The sequence below is a fragment of the Mauremys reevesii genome, linkage group 10, assembly GCF_016161935.1.
Source record: "Mauremys reevesii isolate NIE-2019 linkage group 10, ASM1616193v1, whole genome shotgun sequence".
Classification (NCBI taxonomy): Eukaryota; Metazoa; Chordata; order Testudines; family Geoemydidae; genus Mauremys; species Mauremys reevesii.
Window position 1 is genome coordinate 4,190,852 of NC_052632.1, and position 20,494 is coordinate 4,211,345.

General features: G+C 48.8%; 2 protein-coding genes across 12 annotated transcripts in view; one reads left to right on the forward strand and one right to left on the reverse strand.

Annotated features, from left to right (window-relative positions):
• Nucleotides 1–20,494, reverse strand: part of FEM1B (fem-1 homolog B) — a 120,278-nt gene that overhangs the window by 88,474 nt on the left and 11,310 nt on the right. For 7 of the 11 annotated variants that reach the window (XR_005585712.1, XR_005585709.1, XM_039492649.1 and 4 more), the window contains one exon: nt 19,193–19,463. Coding sequence is in view for 5 of the 11 variants with exons in the window: in XM_039492649.1 (XP_039348583.1) it covers nt 19,193–19,305 (113 nt within the window). In the remaining 6 variants the exon portion in view is untranslated. Of the gene's footprint in view, nt 1–14,601; nt 14,714–15,897; nt 16,024–16,279; nt 16,363–19,192; nt 19,464–20,494 lie in introns of those variants that run through there. The other 4 variants (XR_005585711.1, XR_005585710.1, XR_005585713.1 and 1 more) reach the window with 4 other exon arrangements.
• Nucleotides 1,798–19,969, forward strand: CLN6 (CLN6 transmembrane ER protein). The gene is made up of 7 exons (XM_039492655.1): nt 1,798–1,965; nt 5,195–5,309; nt 6,683–6,781; nt 9,916–10,104; nt 10,212–10,267; nt 12,333–12,455; nt 16,737–19,969. Exons 1-7 carry the CDS (start codon nt 1,886–1,888, stop codon nt 17,023–17,025), a joined length of 951 nt encoding a protein of 316 aa, XP_039348589.1. The 5' UTR covers nt 1,798–1,885; the 3' UTR covers nt 17,026–19,969.

The window sequence follows — 20,494 nt, forward strand, 5'->3', positions numbered from 1 at the left end:
TTAAAAACATAAGCCAAAATAACTTCCTGCTTTCTCAATCTTTGCATTCCTAATCTTGAATTTCTGAATGAACAGAGCTTGATTTATGCAGCGTTGCTGTAGCCGCATCAATCCCAGAACATTAAAGAGACAAGGTGGGTGAGGGAATCTTTTATTGGACCAGCTGTATAGCTCGAGAGCTTGTCCCTCTCACCAACCGAAGCTGGTCCAATAAACGTGTGACTTGTCGTTTTAATCTGAAAAGTGGTTAAAATGACATCATGGGGTTCGCTATGTATTGGCTCTCAAAGACTCAGATCTGCTCGATTTACAGTTGAAAAAAAAATCTCCTAATTGTCAGGCCTGTAAATTCCACCTGGGGTCTGAATTGCAAGTTGCTCTAGCTCAGGGGTAGGCAACCTATGGCACGCATGCCAAAGCTGATTTTCAGTGGCACTCACACTGCCCAGGTCCTGGCCACCAGTCCAGGGGGCTCTGCATTTTAATTTAATTTTAAATGAAGCTTCTTAAACATTTTAAAAACCTTATTTACCTTACATAAAACAATAGTTTAGTTATATATTATAGACTTATAGAATGAGACCTTCTAAAAATGTTAAAATGCATCACTGGCATGTGAAACCTTAAATCAGAGTGAATAACTGAAGACTCGGCACAGCACTTCTGAAAGGTTGCCGACCCCTGTTCTAGCTGATGACATGAGTCAGAACCCAGCTCATTCTCCCACAGCTGTATTGTATAGCTAATATTTCTGGGCTAACAGGAGTGAGTAGTAGTGAAAACAAAATGTTAGTACCACAAGCAGATATGACTGAAATGACACAAAGAGCAAATATAGTGAGCAGGAAGCTACCATTTTTACACAGACCTTCTTCAAACCAGACCTAGATTTCAAGATGAACATTTCAGCAGATTTCTTTACACTATAAAGGCAGAAAATATGACAGCCTTACTCCGCCCTTTTACAAATGTAGATTAATGAGTTGAGGTTTGTAAAGCCCTATGAGCATGAAAAGCGCCGCACTATGTAAGTGTTCAGAATTATCTCCTCACTCTGCACATCTGGCTGGGGTCAGGGCAGGCAGACCTACAGCCGAGAAACACAGCAGTGCTAAGCAGCCAGCCAACTCCGTGTATGATGGGGGATGACAGATGATCAGTGTAGTTCATTCAAGTTTTGTCTGTTTGTTTGGAACATCAAAGTAGTAGACTATTAACTCGCTGTGTCTTATTGTGAGTTTTTACCTGCTAGGTTAGTGACAATGTAAAAGGCTCCCTAGCATAGGATGCCTGGATGTCCCCAGTTTATAGGGGCAGTCCCGATAATTGGGTTTTTTTCTTATATAGGGTCCTATTCCCCCCCACCCTCTGTCACGATTTGTCACTCTTGCTGTCTGCTCACCCTCACAGTTTTGTTCTGTGGAAATATATTTCCGACCCATCGGAGCCCGAAATGTCATTTTCAAACCGGGGTCCCAAAGCTCCATCTAGGACAGAGTCATCGTTTTGCACGTCCTAAAACAGTCTCACAGAACCTGGGCCAGAAGCACTGGCGGTAAACGGGAAGTCAGCCCCGGAGCCCGTTTCCCCCCGACTCGCTGTACCCGGCCGGGCCGGGCCGGGCCCGCACTTGGCGGGGGCGCGGGAGAAGCCGGCCCACGCTCCGGCGGGCTCTGGTAGCGCCGGGGCCGGGACCCGGGAGTCCCGAGGGCCAATCCTAGAGCCGGCAGCGGCGGCGTCCCCGCTCCCCGGCCAGCCAGCGCCAGCTCCCGCCCCTCTGCGTCAGTCCCCCGGCCTCTGGGGCGGGGCGCGGGGCGGCGGCTCCCGGAGCCGCTGGCTGCCGCCGAGCCCGACGCGCGGGGAGGGAGCCGGGCCGGACGGGCACATGCAGGGAGCGCGGAGGCGGCAGTTCCCGCCGGCGGCCCCGGGCTCCCAGCAGCCGGGCGGGTCCTTCTACCAGGGCAGGTGAGCGCGTCCCGGGAGAGGGGCGGGGGGAGCCGGCCGGCCCCGGCGGCTCGTTGAAACGGGGGGCCGGGATCAGCCCGCTCGGTCCAGCCCCGGAGCGATGCGGGGGGGGGGGGGCCGCCCGTGCGTAGGGCGCAGGTGTGAGCCCAGCCCCAGTTACTGCCCCCTGCTCCAGCCTGCGGGTCCCCGGCTGCGCCCTGCTCCAGAGCCGGCAGATCCCCCTTCCCCTCCTGCCCGGCCCAGGCCGACCCCGCCCGGCCGCCCGCGCTGCTCCCTTGGCCAGGAGCCCCGCAGCTTTCGGAAAGGGCTCTCCAGCCCCCTCCTCCTCCACTCTTCACAGGAGCAGGTTTCGGCCCATTACACGGCTCCTGCCCTCCCTTCAGGCGGTGTGAGTCACCGCCAGGGTTCACTGGGCAATGGTCTCCTAAAGCCGGGTCGTGTTCCCTCTCGCTCTGGTGAGCAGAAGGGCAGGCAGGCCCTGCATGCACTTCCTTAGCGGTTATTGAATCAGCCACACTCTCTTAAATCCCCCAGCTCTGACCGATTCCTCCAGTTCTGCATGTCTCCCATCTTGCCTCATCCCCCCGGAAAATACTCCCCTCCTACAGGAGGAAACACCGCTCCTTTCCTTGCAAAGAACCCTAAATAATCTTTCCAGCAGTTGCCCCAAAACACATGAGACACCACCACACAGAGCAGCTGCCAGTCTGATTTAGAGCCAGCCTAGGATTACACATGAAGCTAGACCACCCTTCCCCTAACTTCTGCAGTGCAAAGTATCAAAAGTAAATCTAAAAGGGCCTTTTACTTTCCCCTCCTCTTGTTCTGTCACCCGACTGACCTGTCCCCCTGCTGCCTTTTTCTTCCCAAATAAGAGCCACCGTTGCTTGTCTGTATACGTTAAATCCTATGTTCCTTGCACTAGAGATCTTAGAAGTTTGAAAAGCACTTATGTGAATTAGGAACCTAAGTAGTCACTTGTGCCAATAAGATTTAAGTTCCTAACCTGCTTACTTGCTTTTGAAAATTTCACTCCTTGGTTCACTTTTTTACCTTAAAAGTGCCATGGAGGTTTCTGGCACTATGTGGATAATAAATCTCTTATACAGATACCTCCAGTCAGGGGAACGCTCCTGGCAGATACATTTTGCAACAAAGAAAAGAATCAAGCCCAAGGATCCATACTCCCTCTGTACTCCCAGATCTAGTGTCACAGAGGCAGTGTACATATTGAACTCAGCTAAGCATCTCCTATCGAGGCTGGAGAATGGATGGAAAGGATGGGTCATTTTATCAACAAAGACCTGATCTACACTAAGAAATTAGATCAGGATAATTGTTTAAAAAAAAAAAAAAAAAAAAGCCCCACACCCCTGAGCAACACAGTCAAATTGACCGAACCCCTGTATAGACAGCTGTAGGTTGACAGTAGAATTCGCCTCTCAAATCTGCATACGTAGTGTCTTCACTGAATCGCTACTGTAGCCTTTGACGTGTAGACAAGCCCAAAGTCTCACCAGACCACTGGCTACCGTAGAGAAGAAAAAGCTTTGATAACATTAGATTTCCTTTCCAGTACCATCATTTGTTCTGTATTGTAGCTTGTTTAGAATATGCCCCTCGGTAGGACAACCTATCTCCATCGTGAGCTGGACAGTTAAGAACTAAGCTTCATCATTAGATAATATTTTAGCATTTGATCTCTCAAAACAGTCTCAAGGGCAGTAGGTTTCACAACTGTGACATTAATGTGAAGCTGCTATTTACCTCTAGGTGCACAAAGGCCTGATCCCGCTGTCGTATTCAAGGGGAAGACTCCTATTACTTCAGTGGGAGTTGGATCACAAGGCATGCTAACGGGAGTTTTCACAGGCAGATGGAGAGAACAATAACCCCTAAATTAGAAAATTAAGGTGGACACATTTCCAGTGTCGTACCATTTATTTTGCCGTTCGAGTGTCATTGGGCTGTAAAGCTGTGTTAGCATCTCTGCAGGAGAGATTCTGGGCGTAGTAATAGTAAGGTTTTGTCATGCAAAGTTTAAAAATAGTTGTATTTAGTTCAACACTTAAAAGAAACATGTTCCCCAAAAATACTGCATACATGCTTATTTTTAGCCAGTAAAATATTTTTTTACAAGAGTTTGTTGCTTTTGATGAATAGTGCTTTGCATTTCAGTACTGCCTGTAATCCAAGGATTTTAACCTTTGCTTGTTCCTCAGAGCGCAGTTCAGCTTTGTCACACAGCAAAGTGTAAGAGAAGCAGTAGGGCCCAGGGGATAGGGCACTGAACTGGGTGTCCGTACACCTGGATTCCAGTCCCAGCTTCTCCAGTGATCTGTTGTGGGACCTGGGGTTAGGTGCTTCAGTCAGACATTGGGCACCAGCTGAGCAGTGGTGCCTAAAAGTCCCCTAGGCTTCTGCTGGCAGGCATTGCAAAGCCACCTAAGTCCTGCTGCTGCCCCCATCCAACAAGCTGCTTGGAGCCCTCACAAACACATCTCATCCCCCACAGGAGTCTCAAAGCAGGTGTTCCCCTGCAGTGCACACCAGCCAGAGCCTTGCACAATAAATGTCAGAGGGGTGGCTGTGTTAGTCTGGATCTGTAAAAGCGGCAAAGAGTCCTGTGGCACCTTATAGACTAACAAATGGATGCACGAGATGTACGTTTGTACATCCAATACGTTTGTTAGTCTATAACTCTTTGCTGCTTTTAGACAACAAAGACAGCCAGGGAGTTAACAGGCTGGGAATTTTGGGGCGTATCCAGAGTACCCAATGGTTATGGCGCCCAGCGGGGATGTGGGAGACCCAGATTCAAAATCTTGTCCTGCCTGCTGTGGAGCAGGGACTTGGAGCCAGGTCTCCCACCTCCAAAGGGTGTGCCCTACCCACCAGGTTATAGGACATTCTGGGGTAGGTCTCTCCATCGCTTAGTTCCCTTTCCCACACTTTGTCTGTCTTGGCGAGTTAGACTGGAAGCTTTTTGAGGCAGGGACTGTCACTCCATGTGTGAACAATGGAGCCTCCCGGTCCTACTGTAATATAAACAACATAGAGGACACAGTTACAGCACGGCAAGATTTTTTTGCCTGCTCTTCCACAACCCATTCGTATCTTATTAAAATGGAGCCTTCTTAAAGTGCAGGACGAAAGAGAATTTTCTTCCCATTACTGTCAAGAAAGTGACCTTCCATGGCTGAGGTTGTCTCTCCTATCTCGTTAATAGGCATGGGTCAGCCAAGAATGAAGATACGTTTAAGACTTCTCCTTTTCATTTTGACCTGTGGTTCTACTTCACTCTACAGAACTGGGTGTTGGACTTTGGCCGTCCAATAGCTATGGTGAGTAGGACAACTTAGTTGGCAGTGCCGGTCAGCTGAGGGCAATGCAAAGGGTGGGAGGATGTAGAAGGAAAAGATTTTGAGCAGTCCAAGGAGCGGTGGGTAAAAGTAGTGGAACTATGTTAGCTAAGCACAGAGAATTATCCCTGCACACTGGAACCCCAAGGTCTAAATCCTACTGCTGCCAGAACAACTTAACTTGCATCTTCTCTGTTCTCGAGGGAGGTACACGATGGTCTCTGATTGCGTATCATTGTCATCATGGTGCTATTGCTGTTGCCACAGCATCAATGACTGGTGCTAGCTATACTGCTTACATGGCAGAGCAGGAACCTCAGAAGTTTGGTCTTACCTCACTACCAGCTTCCCTGCATCAAAATTAAATGGAGAGGCTGGCAGCATCCGTCACTAATACACAGTACATTGTGCTCACCTCCAGGAACTGCAATGAGAGGAAAAAAATCCCATCTATCTATTATGGCTGAAGGGTTTTCACTTTCAAGCTGTAATTTTTTTTGTTGGGCTACATGATCGAAGATGACCCAAGTGTCGGATACAGGAAGCCTGCAGTGTGTACTAAATAAACAATGGATTTGGAATGGGCTTCTTAACAACCAGCCACACAAATTAACAGCATTAGCTTTTGGCATTGTTGCAGGAGTAAGTGGATGAGGAGGAGAAAGAGCAGTGTGTTCTCATCTTATTTCAAAGCTCCAATTTTAGGGAGGCTTAATATACATCAGAAAATGTCTCTGGAAAATTGACAGTCAACTGGCTTTACTTCATGAACAGCTAGGCAAAGCCAAGACAGCCAGCTGGCTAACAAATCAAGCCACAACAACTGGGATGTGACTGCAGACCAAAACTCATTCTCTTTCTTGCAATCACTAAACATTCAGGCAGTCACCGTGGGCTGCAGATGTTTTGATAAGTTATGAATGTCATGCAATACTTGTACGGTCAGGGGCGGCTCTAGCAATTTCGCCGCCCCAAGCACGGTGGCACGTCATGGGGGGCGCGCTGGCGGTCGCCGGTCCCGCAGCTCCGGTGGACCTCCTGCAGACGTGCCTGCAGAGGGTCCGATGGTCCCGCGGCTCCGGTGGAGCATCCGCAGGCATGCCTGCGGGAGGTCCACCCGAGCCGCGGGACCAGCGGACCCTCTGCAGGCACACCTGCAGGAGGTCCACCAGAGCCGCCTGCCGCCCTCCCGGCGACAGGCAGAGCGCCCCCTGCAGCATGCCGCCCCAAGCACACGCTTGGCACGCTGGGGTCTGGAGCCGGCCCTGTGTACGGTATTTAAATCCGTTGCCTGCTCTATTTACAGGCGAGGTTTTTGGAGGCTTACTGACATTTTGTTTTTCTTCTCTCCTCAGATTATTCTACCTTTAGAGTGGTTTCCATTAAACAAACCTAGTGCAGGAGATTATTTCCATATGGCTTACAATGTTATCACACCATTTCTTCTTTTAAAGGTAAACCTCAAAGCATGGATGTTACATTTTTTAAACAAACACTGGGTATGAGCAAAACTTCCAAAGACCAGAGGTTTTGCTGCAGGAATTCTTGAGGGAGGGTATGCATAACAACCCTGGTCAAATTCAGAAATCGCTTGCCAGGGGCCAGTTCCACCCAGGGTAGAACGACTCTGAAATGCTTATGGGGGGGAAAATGGTGGCTTTTAAAGAACAAGATGTTAACCAGCCTGAGCTAACTGTAAAGTTTATTTGTCTTCTGACCTGCTGAGGCTAGAAACATTTTTAGCAGATGGGTAGAAATGGTTTCATTGTCAGTAACTTGTCTAAGCGCTGGGCCAATGATCAGGGACAGATTTGATCCTTTCATCACTGTGTAGGGGTAGCATTTCTCATTCTTACTCATTTCCCCACCTATCGTGAACTGTACCACCAGGTTGGTTTCTCCTCTGCCTGTTCGTAGAAACATACAAAGTGCCACACTGTATCACATCCATGGTCCCATGAGTTGAGTAGCCTGTCTCTGACAGTGGGCAAAATCAGACGTTTCAGTGGAAGGTTTCATAGATTTAAGGCCAGAATGGACCATTAGGGTTAGCTCTAGTCTGACTTCCTGTGTAACACAAACCAGAGTTTCAGCCAGTAATTTCTGCATCAGGCCAATAACTTCTAGGTGAACTCAAGGCATCCTGTCTTGAATTAAGACTTCAGGTGTTGGAGAATCTACCATATCCAGAGGTTAATTGTTCCAGAGGTTAATTACCCAAATGGGGAAAAGTTGGCATCTTATCTCAAGCCTGAATTTTTGTAGTGTTAGCTTCCAGCCATTGGATCATATGTAGGGTTACCAGACAGCAACTGTGAAAAAACAGGGCAGGGGGTGGGGGGTAATAGGCGCCTATATAAGAAAGTCCCAAAAACCGGGACTGTCCCTTTAAAAACAGGACATCTGGTCACGCTAATCATGTGTCTTTGTCAGCTACAATAAAGAGCCCTCTACTCTCAGAAAGCTTCTCCCAGTCAGAACACGCAAGAAGCCCTGCAGTAGGCAGCTATGAACTCTTCTTGCTCACCCTTATTAGTTAGAAATTGAATTATGCCCTGGAGTGAAGGGTTTATCCCTTCCAAAAAATTTTTTTGTAAATCCTTACCTTGGATGTGTGTGTTATTCACACCACTGTCCAATCCCTTTCTGAATCCTGTTAAGCTCTTGGCTGCAATGGTATCTTGTGGCAGAGAGTACCATAGGGTGGCAAAGCATTAGGTGAGAAAGTATTTCCTTCCATCAGTTTTCACTTTCTGGCCTTTCAATGTAATTGGATTTCCTCTTGGAATTTTATGAATAGGAAGCCCAACCCAGCGTCTCTAGGTCATTCATTATTTAGTATACCTTTATCATGTCTGCTCTCATTTGTCTTCTGCATTACAGCCCCTATCTTTTCCATCTCTCTTTGGACAGAATATTTTTGCTTGGCTCTTATTCGTGTTGCTCACCTCCGAACCCTTCTTTCTGATCTCCAGAAAGTCATTATAAAAATCAATTGAAAGCTAAGCTTTGAAAATAGATTGTCTTGATTATTACTGTCTATAGAAACACTTCTGCTAAAAAGCTTATTATTGGCAGCAGAGAAAAGGGCAGGCAGAAGACCATTGTAGCTGATTTTCCAAGCTAGGAAGGAGGACACAGCCAGAGCTATGGAGCTGATCAGCTGTTTCTCCATATGAAGCACCCTTATCAAGACTAGTCTTGAGAACTGACCTTTGGTGGAGTTTAGCTCTTCAACCAGCACTAGAGAGAAGCTGAGAATGCATTCAGTCAGGAAGAGAAATTGTTCCAAAAGTCAGTCAGATCTGCAGTCACACCAACGTTTTCATTTAGACCTTTGACCCCAGTGTCCCAAAGCATTGCAGGGCAAATTAATACCATCTGTCTAGAAGCCTTCCTGCTGTAGAAGCCACTGATAATCCAGTTTGGGATGTTCGTGCTGCTTTGAAGTCTCTGTTACTGAATTGTCCTTTCTGGGGTGAAATTCACCCTGGGCAGAGGACCTGCACAAGATGCTAGCGATTGCCCCACCCCAAGGATTGAGCCGTAAGAGCTTGAGTAAAATACACACATGGTCGTGGGCAGGTTCCCACGCAGAGGAGAATTTCACCCACAAAGTTCAGCTTGGCTACTGGTGACAAAGAGCATCCGAAGAAGTGAGCTGTAGCTCACGAAAGCTCATGCTAAAATAAATTTGTTAGTCTTTAAGGTGCCACAAGTACTCCTGTTCTTTTTGTGAATTCACCAAGCAATTTGACATGGTGCTTTGATTTTACCCTTACATTAAAGCAGAGTAAAGGAAGCTTCGCCCTCAGAAATAACTAATAACCTGAAGTACAGAGAAAAATGAGTCAAATTCCTTAGAACACAGTCCAGCAGACGTCTGCACTAATTGAAGGAGGAGTTAGAGCATCATACAGTAACTTGGAGCATTGCTGGAGGTGCCACTCACCACTGGAGGGCACAAAGAGGCTTTCAGACAGAATCATTATGCTACTCAGAACAGGAACAACAGAAAGCCACAGCCATTTTTTTCCTAAGGAATCAGGCTTCTGCTCATGGCTGATGAATAAATCAATTGCGTTGAGTACTATTTTGGATTGTTGACTTAGTCGCAGTGCTGGTGCAGTTAAGGATGGGCTGTCAGGTTTGAGGCTAAAAAAATAAGGTGATTTATTTACAATTTTTATAGGAAAAAAAAAATCAATAAAACCCGTTTCTTAGTCCCCTGAGCTATCTGCATCCCTGATACGGCAATAGGGGGAGTTAGGAAACCACTTCTCCTCTGGGAAGGGGATTCTGTAATTGTCCAGCAGAATATGCAAGGAATGCCTCAGGAGCATCTGACAGGATACGGGGCTAGGCAGACCCTGGCTCTGATCTGCTCAGGCGACATACAGTTTGTAACGTTGTGTAGAATGACTTGCTTGTTGGGGATGATTTGGGGGGGGGGGGGACGAGGAGGGGATGGACAAAGACTTAAAGTTGGCATTTTACAGTGGCTAGAATCGCTCGTGTTTTATTTCCCCTCTGTTTCTACCTTCTGCTTCCTGGTTCAGACACCCTTAACCAGCCCCTTGAATTGCAGCTCATTGAAAGGTCCCCTAAGACTCTGCCCAGATCAGTGGTCTACATCAGCATCATCGTGTTCGTCATGGGAGCGAGCATCCATTTGGTGGGCGACTCCGTCAACCACCGTTTGATTTTCAGCGGGTACCAGCACCATCTGTCCGTAAGAGAGAACCCAATCATCAAAAACCTCAAGCCGGAGACGCTGGTAAGGACGCTTGGGTGTGCAGCAGCATGTGTTTTAAACTGCCTGGTTTTTGTATACTACGGTGACACCCCCGCACGCCTTTCTAACCCGGCTTCATTCCATTGCAGATTGATTCTTTTGAGCTGCTGTACTACTACGATGAATACTTAGGGCATTCAATGTGGTGAGTGAATTACAGCGTGTCTGATAGCCGCAGAACGTAGCAGGAAGTAAATCTGTTCAGTAAAGCACCCAGTCTAGGAGACCTGGTTAGAGTACGTTCCTATAGCAGGTGCCAGTAGCACAAGTCATCCCCTTGGAAAACTGCCTGAGCCATTTTCGCTCTGTCCGTGTCACTGTCCTGTCCACAGTTCCGGACCACTCGCTGTTATTGACAGCAGGAGGCCTCTGTTCAGAGCCAGGCTGTTATCGATGTAGGATGAGCAGTTGGAGCCCTTGGAATGGGCAGCTGTGTAGGGCTCTTAGGATGAGGAGCATCCTTGCAGGCACAAGTCACCATGCTGCAGGCTCGCTGCCTCTCATCTTTTTCCCCTTTCCGTGTTCTTCCACTCAAGGAGTATCCTGCTGGGGCACGGCTACACTGCAGTTAGACACCCGCGGCTGGCCTGTGCCAGCTGGCTCGGGCTCCCGGGGCTCGGGCTGCAGGGCTGTTTAATAGCAGTGTAGACATCCAGTGGAGTCCAGCCTCTAGGACCTGCAAGATGGGTGGGGTCCCTGGAAGTCTGCCCAGCAATGAAACTGCCCCGCAGACCGAGGCAGCTGGCACGGGCCTGCTGCAGTTTATAATTGCCGTGGAGCCATACCCCTTAGTGAGTAAGGCTGGACTTTGCTCCTTCAGCTGGGTCTCCCCAACCCGGCTCCAGCCAGAGGGTGGCTCAGAACCACAGTCCGACCATGATAAGAGCCGAGCGGGCAGCTGTGGGGAGCCGCGGCGGACCCTCCGTCGCTCTGATCATGGGGGCCAAGCAGCCCCCGGGCCCTGTCTCTGCCCCCCGGGCCCTCCACCCAGGGCAGGTGGAGGATCTGCCACGGCTCCTCACAGCTGCCCACCTGCTCTTACCGTCAGCCCTGCGTGGATACAAAATGTGTATCCGCATCCACGCTGGTATCCGCAGAAATGGTCCAGGGATATAAAACGGATCCCTGCAGATTTGCAGGGCTCTAGATACGAGCAGCCCCCATCCCTGAGGGAAACAGTCACTGCTCTGTGTGCATTTCGTCCCAGCAGTGGATTTTAGCATGGATCCCAGAGTGTCCCTACTACAAAATGGCACGAGGCCTCCTTGGACATTGCAAATATAAATACTTTCACCCACAAATACTTTCACGTCCCTGCAGTGCTCTGTGAAGCAAACTCAGTTTGTCTTAATAGGGAACACAAGTCAGCTGGCCCTTAACCGAGGCTCATTCAGTCTCTTTAAACCCCAGACTGGCGATGCCCGGCATTTGAAATGCTGTCTTTCTAAATGGCTCAATTTTTTAATAAAGTCCCTAGGCTTCCTATCAAGCCAGAGAGTGCAAAAAATGCAAGTGTTAGATGGGGAACTTGGATCCCTTACTAATCAGCAAACTCTTGCTGAGAGGCCAGGTGGTCTGTTTTCCTTTGCACCCTCCCCGCCATACACAACAGCTCAGTGCTAGGCATGGCCAGCACTTTGCATCTCCTACCCGCACAGCTGTAATCTTGTGGCTACAGCTGTGGCCATAGCAGACGGGGCTGTAGCATACAATCAGCACAGTAGCCTGGCCCTGAATCAGACCACGCCTTCCCATTGGTGCAGTTTCCAGCGAGCCACCGACCTCAGCACAGGCCTTGGTCAGTTCGCGGGTTCACCAGAAATGGCCCCCGTTTGCCTCCCTCCTTAATTTCATTTGCCAAAAGGATTCCTAGGTTTGGCCGAGGGAACTAGCCAGATCTGAGGCAAAGCTGTAGCTGCAGAGTAAAGGGTTTCAGCCCTTACAAACTTACTCGGCTATGGAAGGTTGTGAAAAGCCTCAGAAGTAGGTTCAGGCTCCAACGTGGAGAACGGCTCATCAGCCTTGTCTACACGGCTGTTTTTAGCCCCAGAGCGCGAGCCCCACCAGCCCCCGTCTGTAGATTCTGGCTCTGAGTCGCTGCCGTGGGGGGGTTGCAGTCTGTGAAAGTCTCACGTCTGTCTCAAGCTGATGTGCTAGAATGGGGTTTTCATTACTAACAACCTGACCACAGCTTTCTTCTCCTGGCACAGGTATATTCCTTTCTTTCTCATACTCTTTATATATTTTACCGGCTGCTTCACACCCATTAAAGAAGAGAGCAGAATGCCCTTAGCCGCCTTGCTCCTGGTGGGGCCAAGCAGCCTTTATTACTGGTAAGTTAGCTAAGCTCCAGGTTCAGGTAAGGGACATAGAAAACTAGTGGATGTTTGAATAATGATACAAGTGACTACATGGCTCTGAGAATAGGTAGTGGGAACCAGGGCCGCCCAGAGGATTCCGGGGGCCTGGGGTCTTCGGCGGCGGGGGGCCCCCGCTTCAGCGGTAATTCGGCGGCGGGGGTCCTTCCGCTCCGGGACCCACTGCCGAATTGCCGCTGAAGACCCGGGCCCCACGAGAGTTTTCCGGGGCCCCTGAAAAACTCTCGTGGGGGCCCCTGTGGCACTTGCCCCGCCCCCCCCCGGGTGGCCCTGATGGGAACCTGGCTGGTACAGGAACTGGCACTACAGAAGTAAAACTGCCTCTGTATGAGACTGTGGAACTTTACCATAAAATCTACTGCCCATCTGCTCTGAAATCTGAACCTTTTTTGAAGTTGGTAGCCCTTATGGCTGCACAGAAAACCTCTCAACCCTGATCCAGATGGGAACAGATACAGTTCCTCTGCCTGAGTCATCAAACCCCTGGATGGTGTGAACAAGAGCCCTGCATGGGACTGTTTTTTTTAATCCCACTCCTACCCACTCTCGCATTCTTTCATCCCACTCCCACCTGCAAAAACCTTCGAGCCTGCAAGAGAGATACAGATCCCCCCTGCTACTTCCAAAAATAAAATAAAATAAAGGTCGGTTAATGTATTACACACACCAACAAAATGCAGACAATTTTTACCACTAAAAGAATAAATTTATGTAAAAAAATACTTTAACTCGTTATGATAGACATCAAATCTCTTTCTATCCCTGTTTAAGTATTAAAACCTTTATTTAAAGAAGAAAATCTTGCTTGACACTGCTGAAATTCTATTTATGCCCTTTTCTTCTCAGTGACTGTTGTCTCTGAAACTTAAGGATGGCCTTTGCTGATCATTTTAGCAAAAGATGTCCAGTTAATGTGCTTATCCACAATTCCAAACCTTCCATAGCTGCCCAGTCCCCAGCTGCCAAAACCCCCAGCTCCTCCCTGTCACCTTCTATGGTGCCATTGTGTGTCTTCAGGTTCTTTACTCTATGGGAAAGGTAGGGGGCAGTCTATATTAACTCAACAACAGTTGCTGTTCTCATACATGTAATTCATCTACATGTTAGTTCACTATGAGCCAGCATTTTAATGCAATTCATCTCCAGCTGCTGCATCAGAACCACCGGACCCATGAGGATACACTTATACAGAACCTCTCGCCCCTGTGTCTCAATCTTGAGTCATGCTCATGAGCAAAAACCATCCCCACACGTCTCACTCCAATACATTGAGGGAACAGGCACTGATACCACTCAGAGAACCACCATCAGTTGGTACCTACATTAGTCACCTCAGCAAGGAGGCCAAGGGATGAATAGATGTGGAGCCTAAACTATCCACTCGGCCTGAGACATGCCCCCCAGAGCAGGGTTGGAGGCACGCTGGCGGGTCTCATATCACCTATTCTGGGGACAGGCTCTGCGACAGGCACTGTCCAGCACTTCAGCGCTCCAGTGGGAAAAGCAGTGGGGGAAATGAAAATTCCTTTACCATAAGATGTCACGGAGAAGTTGGCATTCCTGGCAGACAGAGCTGGCCAAGAGGAGCTTAACAAATGACTCAGCATCCAGGGCCTGCTTTCCGCATCAGAACCTTTGCTTTGGAGCTAGCAGGCTGTCAGTCACCTCTCCTTCCTAAGGGGCAGCTTGCATCGCCACTTGGGATCCGAAATACACCCTTTCTCCCCCCCGCCCCGTGGGGTCTGGCTGCCCTGCCGCTGGGAGTGAGTCTTGCAGCCCAGCTAGACAGCCTCAAACTGGCACACGAACAATAGCTTGGAGGCCTTTGGGCGTTAGGGGGCTTGAGAGCCCGAGCACCAGCCTAAGTCGCAGTGTCCACGCTGCTCTTTGTAGCACGCTAGCATGAGTCTGTCTAGCCAGGCTGGGAGACCTGCTCCCAGCTGCTGTACACGGGTACCCTGAAACGTTACCCATGTGCTATACCAGACTTTTGGGGCAGCAGCTGATTCCAGCCTACACCGTATATCTACCTGGTTAGCATGAAAAACCCTGAATGCTGCCTCACCATCTCGCCATCCCCGAGGAGGGTTCGACTGAGATATTATGATCTCTCGACTTCAGATGTTCCATCTTGATTCTATTTGCCGTATGCACAATCTGTAGAGCCCGGAGCACACTGTGTTCCATGCAACTTCTAGGAATATTCACCTTTCCTGTGCAAGTCAAGCAACCTTATTTTAAGTTAGTTATAATAATGGAAATCCCCTGATATCAGTCCTCTAGGCTTTTTAATATATAAATAAAGTCCCCTTCATCTGCATGCTGCGTTCCTGCTCTGTGGAGAGAGGGCTTATTTATTTCCCATTTGCATTATTCTCCTCTTTCCAAATGCTTTCCCTGATGGCCACCAAACAACTTGTCATTTGTCTTCAGAGATTATGTTCTCTCTTATCCAGATCTCTGCCCCCTGCCAAGATTGTATTTCATACACTAAATTAATTTTTATAGTCAAATCAGCTTAATGATTTAGCCAACTCTGTTACCCCATTCTAATTTCCTTTAACTACATCAGCTTGGAGTTCTGCAGTTCATGTTCTTATATGTATTTAGGAAAGGAAAAAATTTAAAAGCCAGGGGGAGCTTAATTCCATCGCGTCTCCCTCCTCCCGGTGGCCTTTTTGGTTCAGATCTCAGTAAGCAGTAACCCATTTGATCATTCTGGTTTGACTCTGTCCTGCCTGTCCCACTGTGATCTATTAATAAATAGCTGTTCTAGAAAGCCTCCAGTTAGTTTCCAATTTTCCTAATTCACTTGGCTGGCATCTCTAAGTCTCTCCTGGACCGTAATACATAGCATCATATTGATTCGCACCAAGAAACAGGGCATGACTAGATATGAAAGATACAGAGCACTATAAATGCCAAAAAAACCAAAAACCCAAAATGTTGGCTTTATGGCATTCATGAAAGATGCCAGCCACCCATTTTAAAAATAAACTTCTACCTCTAGTGGCCCAACCCTCTACAATTGCTAATGCCCTGTCTATCCTGGGGTCTTTGCACTGATGAGACCACAGCAGTGCAAATCCTCAGTGTATACATGATGCAGCAGTGTAAGTCTGATGCACTGGTATGATCTGCTCTGCTAAACCACACTGGGACAAGATCCGTTTGCACAGGTGCAGCACATCTGCATCAGGGGTTTGCATTGGAGTGACTACCTCCTGATGTAAACACTGGGGCCTACTGGACTGAGAGTAAAACTGGGACTCAGGATTCCCAGCTCAGCTACTGGCTTGCTGGGACCATGGGCAAGCCACCGCCCATCTCTGTGCCTCAGTTTCCCCATCTGTAAAATGGGGTGAATGGTATCTCCTTTGTAAAGCTATACAAGAGTGAGGAGATATTTTTATTATAATATAGTTACAGTGGTGCAAATTTCCTTAGTCTAGACAAGTCCCAGCCAATCAGCTTCTGCCCTGCGTATTTCACCCTCACTCATCCGTCATGTTGAAGCTAGAATCTAGTCAGGTGGGGAGAGAGATGGCCAGTTTTACAATCACACTCTGAACAAGGTGGGCAAACACATTGAGTTACTTATGGTACCGGTTACAACTTTCGGTTATTAAAACAGGTTTAAAATATATAGTTTTCTAATTTCCACATTGAGAATTACCCTGACAACTGACAAATGTAAAGACGCAGCCCTGCAGCTAAGTTTCATTTTGGCTGAACAAAGCCCTCTAGGTGTGTACGGTGGAAAGAGTTTTAAAATTTACCTTTGAGAATTTAAGCGGCTCGGACTCTCCCTCACCTTGGCCAATGAAGGTCAGTTACTGTCAAGTTCCCGGCGTTGCAATGGCTGCATGAGGGAATGTTTATTTGAAAACATCTATTCATGTCTGAAATATAGGGAAGAGGCATGCGGCAGTGGTCTGAGCATGAGACTGGGAGCCAGAAATACTCCCTTCTGATACAGACTTCCTCTGGGGAAATCTCTTAATCCCCTGCCTCAGTTTCCCCAGCAGTACATAATACCAGTTACTCACTGTGAGGATTAATATTGGTAAAGGGGAAGATTTTCCAAAGGTACAAGACACAGGTAGTTGCTCAGCTCTCACTGAAAGTCCCAAGTCTCCCCCGAAGGTGCTTTTCATCCATCAATAGCTATAGACGGGCTAAGGATTATTATTGCTATGTGGTCACAGGGGCACTAATGATATTTTTGCATTGTAGGTACCTTGTGACAGAAGGTCAGATTTTCATGCTCTACATTTTTACGTTCTTTGCCATGATGGCTTTAGTCATGCACCAGAAGCGGAAAGGACTGGTCTTGGACAGCAATGGACTCTTCCTCTTCTACTCTTTCATTATTACCTTGGTCTTAATTGGCGCTTGGGTGGTTTGGCTGTGGAATGACAAAATCCTCAGGAAGAAGTATCCTGGCGTCATTTACATTCCAGAGCCCTGGGCCTTTTATACCTTACACCTGAGCAATCTCCATTCGGCAAAGGAAGATTTTTAAGTGGTGATATCTTTGGAGTGGTTTGCAAACAGATCTCTCGCTTTTCCTAATGTGGGTGTGTTTCAAATCAGTTACTGACCATGGTAGCTGGACCGTGTGCTGTACGCTAACCCGACCCGGGGGCAGAGGTTTGTTTGAATCGGAGGGGAGGTGTTAAGTCTGCTGTGAAATATTTGCACTAGTGCGTTGTAAGTTACTTTCCCAAGCTGCCGTTTGCCATGTTCTAGTTTGCATTGAGTGTAGGTACAGAACTGACCTTGGAGGGAACGCTGACAGATGCCAGTCGGTACCTGAACGGAATGCAGAATGGCCTAGTCCTGGTGTACCGCAGAACCTCGTCCTAATGTAGCACACGATGGGGCATTTCCCCTGTCTTTGGGAAAGGGCCAGCCTTTCCTTTCTGAGCCGAACGGGGGAACTGCTCTCATTCCTGGGGCTCTGGAAACATGCCATGCAATGACATCAGAGCAGCGGTTCTCTGTGGTCGGGACCCCATTTTAATGGGGTCGTCAGGGCTGGCGTCAGACTTGCTGGGGTCTGGGGCCAAAGCCCGAGCCCAAGAGCTTCAGCCCTGGGTGGCAGGGGCTCAGGTTACAGGCCCCCTGCCTGGGGCTCAAACCCCAGGGTTTGGCTCCCCCCACCCCAGCACGGGGCAGCAGGGCTCAGGCTTTGGCTCTGGCCTTCCTGCCCAGGGCAGCGGGAGCTTGGGCGGGCTCAGGCATTGGTCCCCCCTCCTGGGGTCATGTAGTAATTTGTGTTGTCAGGAGGGGGCCGCGGTGCAGGGAAGGTTGAGAACACCTGCTTTAGAGAACTCATCCTCTGAGCCTGGCACAGCCGAGCGATCCAACACCTTGGCATGGATCCTTGTGGGCAAAATTCATCCCTACCTCCCATACGACATACACAACGGCACTAAGTTAGGGGCCGCATGGGGCTTGGAGCAGGCAGGGCAGTTCAGCCTACACTTGGGAGCTGCTATTCCAGCCTAGAATAGGGGCTGCAGCTGTGAATGCCACTTACACCAGGGGTCATGGGCATGTGTAATTTAGACCCAGGGCCACATTCTCCCCACCCCCGGCCATGCACTAGGGTCTGGCATTGTGCACAAGTATTGTTAACAGAGAGAAAGTGAAACTAAGCATCTTTGCACGAGTAAGCTACACGTGCCACAGCTGCTTTAAAGCAGAGGACACCCCCCCACACACGGACACCCAACAGGAACCAAAGAGCAAACGCGTTTGGCGGCTCCCGGATGGCCAGCAGGTTAGGAGTTAAGGGATAGCACCCCTGGATCCTGCCGCCCTGCACGGGGACTCTCGCGGGCTGGCTTTAGTTCCTCCTGCCCATTGTGGGTTTGGACTTTGCGACTGTGCTGAACACTCTCAGGGCGGGAGACCTGCTAACACCACAGCAATGAGGGGCCGGAAGGACTGATCAGAGCACCCTGAGCGAGGCAGGACTGGGACTGCACAAAGGGTTACACTCCTCCCTGCATTAATGACCTGGCTCACACACCCTTCCCTCGCCCAGCCATTTCCACCCCAATCTTACCCCCAGCCCAGCTGCTCCCCACACACTTGTTCTCTCTTTCCACTCACTCCTCTCTCTTCATTCTCTTGCAGGCAGGGTGGCAGCTGGTATCTGGCGTGGTCTCTTTCTCAGCTCCCTCCTGGACCATGGCATCCCCCAGAGGGGAGGAGAGGGGGGCTGCAGGTCCTGCCTGCTCTGGGGCCTGGTGCTGTAGCAGGATTCTGTCTGCACCCCTCCCCTCCCCCACTGCTGCCTGCTTACTCTGCTTGTGTTGATTGGCAGGTGCCCTTCAGCTGTTCCCCACTGACAATACATCACTATAGGCTTAAAAATAGTGCCGGGTTTGAGGAAACGCCTGCCCGGTAGCCCTCTGTAACCTGTCAGGATAGTCACAACTACATTAGCCGGCCAAGTGCGTCGCTTCAACTCAGTGAGAACTTAACCAATAGGTTTTACTAGAATCCTGTCTCTGGACAGGACTGGAGTAGCCAGGGCCAGGGATCCTTTTAATCTCCCCTCCCACCCAAATTCCTACCTTCGTTTCCTCACTCTCAGGATATACAGTATTAATGCAGACTTTGATTTCCCTTCCTGGAAGCCTTTAACGAAATAAAGCAGGAATCCGGGTTTAACCTACCTGCAGCTCAGACCGACTTCAATGCATATCTGCCAATTCTTCAGCATATTCCCCTGCCTCTCGGCACAGCACGGAGCTCGCCAATCCTGCCAGGTTCTGAGCGCCATCCACATCCACTGGTAGTGGCAAGACTTGGTGATCTTCAGCACCACGCAGGATCAAGACCAAAGGGTCTCTCTCCGCAGCTTCCTTGCTCCACAGAGCTGAAGGGAAAACTCATTTTGCTGGCAGGGCAGCTTGCAGATAATGCTGTGATTTTAAGTGGGCAAACCTGCAAGAATCAGAGATGCAGAAGTCAGTTCTTGTACTTGGCAGCTCCCAGATTCTGCATTTCTTTTCAGGTGACCTGAAATGAGGCCTGTTCAGCGACTGCCAGACTTTCAGTTGAATTTGGCAGCTTGTCAAGCACAATCTAATGACCCCTTGAGTGGAAAGTGTCTATGTAAGTGTAGAATATACTTGACTTTGAATCACCCACGTTCCTCCATTATTTTTGCATGCTACATCCAGTCTGGTGTCGGTAGCTCCTTATGTCCTTTGCAACACAACTCACTAATTCTCTTCTAATACTCAGGTAGTGAACACTTAATGCAATATGTGTGCAGAATCTTTTTGAACTAAAGCTCGTTTTTACCTCCTGGAATTCTGTGTCTAATCCTTGTTGTTATTTATATCCGTCACATCGTATTACACCCTAGTGTGGCACAATACAAGTATAAAATGAAGTGTTCTCCACAAAACGAATTCCAAAATAAAAGCATTTGCGTATGGCTGGAAGTAGTTATTGAACTAGTTCTGTTCTTTATGGGAGGCCTGAGAGTCTTACAATGTAAGTGGGTAACATATAGGCAAAGGGACAGGCAGATGCTCAGATTCACTCTTTTGCAGGTGAAACACCAAACCATTTAGTATATTCAGATCCTGCACACAATGCTGTATGTAGCCTGACATGCTAGAAACATCAGGCTTCTGAGGGTTCCTTTAGACTGGCTTGAAAACCTTAGCTGGATGGATAAAGACCAGCCACATTCGAGGTCTTAAATTCCTTATCACTTAAGTGTAACGGGGGGGGGGGGGGGAGGTGTAGCCGAGAGCCAGTTGAAAATGTTGCTTAAGTTTTTTCAACAAAAAACTGCTTTTTGAACAATACAAAACAGCGTCTCAGGCGATTTCTGTATCCTTCAAACTCCCATTTTTCCACAGATCAATTGAAAACTAATCATTTTAAATATGGGGGGTTTGCCCTTCTCCGGGGCTGGAGGGGGACAAAACATGGAAAAACTTGCATTTTGATTCCATCCA

Excerpts from the sequence above, each read along its gene's own strand:
- CLN6 (XM_039492655.1), top strand. The coding sequence starts at position 1,886 with ATGCAGGGAGCGCGGAGGCGGCAGTTCCCGCCGGCGGCCCCGGGCTCC. Across the intron at positions 1,966-5,194 it reads GGGTCCTTCTACCAGGGCAG|GCATGGGTCAGCCAAGAATG; the intron begins GTGAGCGCGTCC and ends TCTCGTTAATAG. Across the intron at positions 5,310-6,682 it reads TTGGCCGTCCAATAGCTATG|ATTATTCTACCTTTAGAGTG; the intron begins GTGAGTAGGACA and ends TTCTCTCCTCAG.